Source organism: Hydra vulgaris, chromosome 01 (genome assembly GCF_038396675.1).
Source record: "Hydra vulgaris chromosome 01, alternate assembly HydraT2T_AEP".
In the NCBI taxonomy this organism is placed as follows: Eukaryota; Metazoa; Cnidaria; class Hydrozoa; order Anthoathecata; family Hydridae; genus Hydra; species Hydra vulgaris.
Window position 1 is genome coordinate 58,058,007 of NC_088920.1, and position 6,994 is coordinate 58,065,000.

At 22.0% G+C, this 6,994-nt stretch overlaps 1 protein-coding gene across 14 annotated transcripts in view; it reads right to left on the reverse strand.

Annotated features, from left to right (window-relative positions):
* Positions 1 to 6,994, reverse strand: part of LOC100213721 (55 kDa erythrocyte membrane protein) — an 83,924-nt gene that overhangs the window by 65,942 nt on the left and 10,988 nt on the right. For all 14 annotated transcript variants that reach the window (XM_065788769.1, XM_065788774.1, XM_065788776.1 and 11 more), the window contains 2 exons: positions 5,227 to 5,301; positions 706 to 809 (listed from right to left, as the gene is read on the reverse strand). In XM_065788769.1, coding sequence (XP_065644841.1) covers positions 706 to 809; positions 5,227 to 5,267 — 145 coding nt within the window. In that variant the 5' untranslated portion in view covers positions 5,268 to 5,301. The remainder of the gene's footprint in view (positions 1 to 705; positions 810 to 5,226; positions 5,302 to 6,994) is intronic.

Here is a 6,994-nt window from a genome sequence, read left to right on the forward strand (position 1 = left end):
AACCAGATTGTTTTGTGGCTTGAAAATGTTGCATGCACAAAATTTGATTTTAAAAAGGTCATTTAAAGTTTGATAAGTTAAAAATAAATAAAAAATAAAAAATAAAAAGTGACAAAAAGAGAAAGACTTTAATACAATATCTTACAATTACTGATTTAAAACACTCAAAATGATTTCAAATGGATGTGTCATTTTGCAACTTGAGAACAAAGGTTTTTGCAATACCATGGTTTTTCAATAGTTATTTTTGTTCATTAAATGACCCTCAGAATGGAATGGTCAAAAACACCTAATAAAGAATTTTTAAAAATAAGCATAGATTAGTATTAGAAAAAAAATCAACAAGCTAAAATATTTTTTATTTTTTTGCAAAGCAAATTGAAAAGTTTATTACCTGGTTGAATTATGGCAAAACCTAAAGTTTAAGCCCTTGTTTAACTAATAAAAATGGTTTAGGAGGAAACGGTTTAGGAGGTCCTGATAAAAGCAGCAGTTAAAATAATTGGTTTATGTGATATAAGATGCTAGTTTTAAAATATGTATATTTCTATATTTTAACCTTATAAAAAAAGTGATGTAAAATAATTTATATAAAACATTTCACTTTGAACAAAACAATTTTTAAATAAAACTATTGTCAAATTAAATTTAAGAAATGAATTTTAATTGACTGAAGTCATTTTTTAATTAAATATGCAATTTTACCTTCTAATATTGAGCAAATTGAAGGTTTTAAGTTAACAACCTTTACAGCATATTCTTCTCCTGTTAGTGTATTAATACATCGTTTAGTTGTATAAAAACTGCCTCTACAATAAATTAATTGAGACATGAACTTGTAAACAATACTATTATATATATATATATATATATATATATATATATATATATATATATATATATATTGTAACAATATATATATATATATATATATATATATATATATATATATTGTAACAATATATATATATATATATATATATATATATATATATATATATATATATATATATATATATATATATATATATATATATATATATATATATATATATATATATATATATATATATATATATATATATATATATATATATATATATATATATATATATATATATATATATATATATATATATATATATATATATATATATATAGATCTCCACCATGTCTATTTCATCAACTTAAAATATTGTTTACATGTTCTGATATAAGAGGTTTTCCTTTTTACCTACAAAAAAATTTTTTGTAGGTAAAGATTTATAGAAGCATTCAGAATGTTTTAACAATGTCTTGGTCATATCTTTTACTTTAATGAATATATATAGTTTCTAATATATTTTATTCCTACTGATGTTTTGTTAGTTCATAATATTTGATGAAGTTCATGATATTTTGTGTAGTTTTGACATTTGATAAAGCTTCTAGCGTTTTATGTGGTTCTTATTACTTTCTATAGTTTTTGATATGATATATATATATTCCTGATATTTCTAGTAGCTTTCGATATTTTGTTTTGTTTCTGTAATTTTATTTTACATAACTCCTAATATTTTAAGTAGTTCTTTTCATTTTCTAAAGTTTTTGACATTTCATATAAATCCTGATACTTTGGTGTTTATCCTAATAATATCCTGATATTTTTGATGTTTTGCGTGTATATACAGTTGCTGATGTTTCTTTTTAAATGACTTTCAAAATATGCAATGTAGTTTCTGTTCTCTTACCTAATTACAAGATGTTTCATGTGGTCACTGATGATTTGTATTAGTTTTATGTATTTTATAGAGATGGTAATGTTTCAAGTCAGATCAGGCCAAGATTGGATCATACACTACTACTGATGACATTTAATCTAACACAAATTTTCATGTGCCCTCCAGTAGACCTACTGTAGTAACATTTAATCTAACACAACCTTTCGTGTTCCCCCACATGCCTGATACAGCAAGATCTACAAGGTAGATCTTGCGGTATCAGGCATGTATCTTGCTTTTATATCTTCTTTAAATCTGTTTATCCATTTTAAGTCAAATCACACTCAACCCCATGCATTTCTTATTCCTCTACAGCTACTAATTATAATTAGGTTCTCTTAAATTTTTCACAAAAACAACTCTTTTGATAACAAATGGCTTTTTAAGAAAAAAAAGCTATTGTCTTATGTCAATAATCTAATGGTTAAACCAATCTCAGATAACTGATTCTGATACTAAAGTTAAATTTTAAATTCTTTTTTAAAATCTTAAACTTAAAAATCATCTTAGGTGAGATTTTATTACCTTATCTAAAGATTTAATTTAAGATCACACTCAATCAAAAAGATAGGTTTATAATCTCAAAAAAAAATAGGTTAACCTATAATTAGATATCTAAATAATGGCTTCCATTGCTAAAGTCTCTTCTACAGTTTGTGGTCCCAACAACATTCCTGTCACATTCTCATGAAAAGTACTCCAGAACTTTCTTTACTACTAGGACCATTCTATGTCAATTCAACCAAAAAAAATAATTTTTGACACAATGTTATCTCAGATTTTAATGATTTTGGTAAATAAGCTGAAACAAATGGAAAAAACTTTACTCTAACTTTTAGTGTTAAACTCTTTATAGGTTTGGAGATATCAATACTTAGTACCAATCTGAAGCATTTATGCTTGGTATTTGAAGTTTTAATTATCATTGTTTTTTTTTTTTAGAAGAAAGTATAAAATGTTATCTTTAATTGTTTGGAGAATTAAAAAACTTTAGTTTTGATGTTATTCCTTGAGAAAAGATATACCCTTTGTGTTAGATTAAATTATTGTCATTTAAGGATAAAGACTAAGAGAACTAAGTTGCAGTCATATTTATAATGATGATGATAAAAATCTTAACTCTTCTTTGATCTTTAAGAATACAATTCTTCTTAAAAATTCATGGTGTTGCTATTCTATCAAGAGTTGCTCTTTGTAAAAAGAAATTAATTATGAGAATTACAAAAACTTTAGATATAAGTTCTATTTGTTTAAACCAAAATGATTCCCTCAAAAAATTATCTAAAGAAGTTAAAAGTGAAATGGCATTTACTTAAGAGAAAATCAAAGATAAAGTTTCAATCACAATCAGAAAATTCAGTAGTTCCAACTTCTTGGTCTAACAAATATATAGAAGAAGAGTTTAATGTTATAAGGTGCAGATATTATGCTAATTGCTACAGAAAAATGGTCTTTTATCTTTACCTGAAATAAAAAAGGTAACGAAAATTTATTCAACTAATTAATATAAACAACACAATAGCAATGCAAACATTTTTTTAAAGTTATTAAAACATAATTTAAAACAAAAACAAAAAATCATATGTTTTTAACTAAATTGTACAATAATTATAATAAAAATGAAAAAACAAATGTTTTAATTAAATTTTTAATACATTAACTAAATTAAAAATGAAAAAATAAACTTTTTAATTAAATTATAAATTAACACAAAAAACCAAAAAAACCAACATTTTATTCAAATTTTTAATAAAATAAAGCAAATTAAAAAAAATACTAAACTAACATTTTATTTAAATTGAATTGTAAACAAATCAATTAAAATAAAAACCGCAAAACAAACATTTTATTAACTCTAAATAAATTAAAATAAAATTGGCAAAATTAATGTTTTATTTAAATTCCTCATTAAGTGATAAAAGCTGCATTTATTTTTCAAATTTTTAAGTAAACACTAATTTTTGAAAGAAAGGTAACCACACTTGACTTTGTTTTTCTGTTAATTTTACACTAAATGTTTGTTTATTCAACCTGATACCAAATTTTGTGCTGACCTGATGCCAATCTAAATAGTTTTAGGTTGCCAATTTTTGTCAATCTTATTTTTCTTATTTCTAAGAGATAATTTTAAAAATGAGTTGTATTCTCAAAATTGATGATGATTCTTGTATAGATTCACTCCTATAAGTTAAAAAAAAAATTGGAACTAAAGGTCTTTCCGAACAACTAGAGAATTTATTTGGTTTTTATATTCAAACTGATAAAATTATTAAAGAGTCCTTGTTTATGAATATTAGCCTTGAAATGTTTTGTGTGTTTAATATATGATAACAACTATTCTGATCTATGGATCAAACTAGTTAAGAAGATTGATGTTGAAAATAAAAACTTTTAAGTAAGATTCATCTATCTATGTTACTCTTCAAGATCATATTATTGACCTATAAGAGATAATTCCTGTTTGGTTTAATCAATAAATGTGTTAATGATTAACAATTCAACAGCTGTCACAGGAAGGCAATACAAAATCAGTGAGATTGAGCACTAAAACAATGAAGATAGCTAAGCAAACTATAAACCAGAGAACTTAATTTTTATGAAGCTGTTAAAAATTATCAGTTCTTATTACATTTTATTTTTAGTATTTTCAATTATTTCTGAATGCTCTTTGATATATGTAAAACTCAGTATATTTTTTGGGTATATTATTATAAAACTTTCAGTGCAAACAAATCAAATTTAAAAAAGAAAACCCTTGCAATTTTTTTTATTATAGAGTTTGTTACATATAAAATAGTAGGATTTAAAAATTTAAGAATCATATCTTATGCGCATCTTAAGATGTATCTTCTTCAGTAAAGAGCATAAGAAAACTCAAAAAAAGGGCTGTTATTTTGAAATTTAATTTTCATATAGAAGCTTTTAATTGGTGATATTTTAGAAATCTTTTTGAGTTCTTCACTCAGAAAAATACTTAAATACAACTTTCAACACCATTGAACAAATGTTTCATAAGTTAACATTGTTTTTTTGACACAATGTGTTTTAATAATTAAGGGCGCTGAAAAAAATGTAAAAAAAAAGAATGGGACTATATATCAACACATTGACCGTGTTAGAAAGTTGGACACTAAAAGTAAAGTCTTTTTTGCTGAATTAATCATCTAACTATTATTAGCAAAATTTTTTAGTCTATGATAAACAATCCTTCAATACCTCATACGGATACGGATTTCAATCCATTTATTCTGCTACTGACTTGTTAAGCATACTACCAAACATTTTTATCATGCATTGGAATAATATTGCTATATTTTTCTCCTAATGATGCTTCTCCTAATAATGTTAAAATTGGTGCATTTTAGTGCGCTTGTGTTTGTCAATATCAAAAACTATTGTATTTATTATACACACAACATGTGTCATGTGCAAATTAACAATGACATTAACAAAATTAATTTTTTACCTGGATATTTCATTTTCTAGTTTTAAATAAGAAGGAAGCATTCCAACTTTTTTCAAAAAATCCAATTTAAAAAACCTAAACATAAATTATATAACTTGCTATAGATCCAGATATTACACAGCTTGATATATCAGTTACAACTTCATAATATATATATATATATATATATATATATATATACATGTATATAAATTATAAATATATATATATATATATATATATATATATATATATAATATATATATATATATATATATATATTATATATATATTAAATTAGTAAAAAACACTTATCTAACTTTTATCTTCGACTCGAAGTGTTTTTTACTAATTTATTATTGCTCCTTTCTTTAAGAACATTGAGCACTCTATTTGTAAAATACACTAACATAATTTATATATATATATATATATATATATAATATATATATATATATATATATATATATATATATATATATATATGTATATATATATATATATGTATATATATATATGTACGTATACATATAAGAAAATATATATAACATTATATATATATTTATATATATATATATATATTTATATACATTTATATATATATATATATATATATATATATATATATATATATATATATATATATATATATATATATATATATATATGTATGTATATATGTACGTATACATATAAGAAAATATATATAACATTATATAGTATATTTTTATATATATATATATATATTTATATACATTTATATATATATATATATATATATATAAACATATATATATACATATATATATATATATATATATATATATATATATATATATATATATATATATATATATATATATATATATATATATATATATGTATACACACACACACACACACAATATATATATATTTATATATATGTATGTTTGTAGCTATACTTTATATGTAGTGATTTTATATATTTGTAGTGATTTGAAGCGCGTATACTATCAAGAAAGTGCTCGGCATTGGCATACAATTTAAGTGCCAGGTCCATAGCTTTTAAAATAAAAAAATTATTTCAAAATTTGATTAAGTGAATGCATAAAATTATTCACTAAGGTACAACCCATCAACTGATTACAAAAATCATGATATAGTTTAAGATAATTCTATTAAAAGATGGTAATATGTGCTCTAATAGCATGAGCAATATACTATCGTATTTGTTGTAAGCAAGAAACATCTAAGCACATTTGTTTTAGTAATACTGAAGGTGTGGAATTGTTTTAACATTATAATTTTGCAACAGAGGAGCACCATATAAACAAATGCAATATGACTTAAACAATTTAACCTTTACTCTGGTAGAGCATAAATAAAAGCGTCTTATTAAAATATTTGTACGTGTGTAAAGACCCTTCACCTCCTTGGTTATATCAAGATCATTGATTAATCATTTTTAATCATATATGTATGTATATGTATATATATATTATATATATATATATATATATATATATATATATATATATATATATATATATATATATATATATATATATATATATGTATATATATAAATATATATATATATATATATATATATATATATTTATATATATATATATATATATGTATATATATATATGAAGACCACAATGGAAAAAACGGCAGAGTCACATTTTTATAATTTTTCAGTTATGGCCCTTGGGTAATAAAGCATTAAAAAATGCTTCTTTTAAGCCAAGTTTCAAATGAAAAAACCGACATAGTCTATGGTAAAATGGAATAAGAAAATATG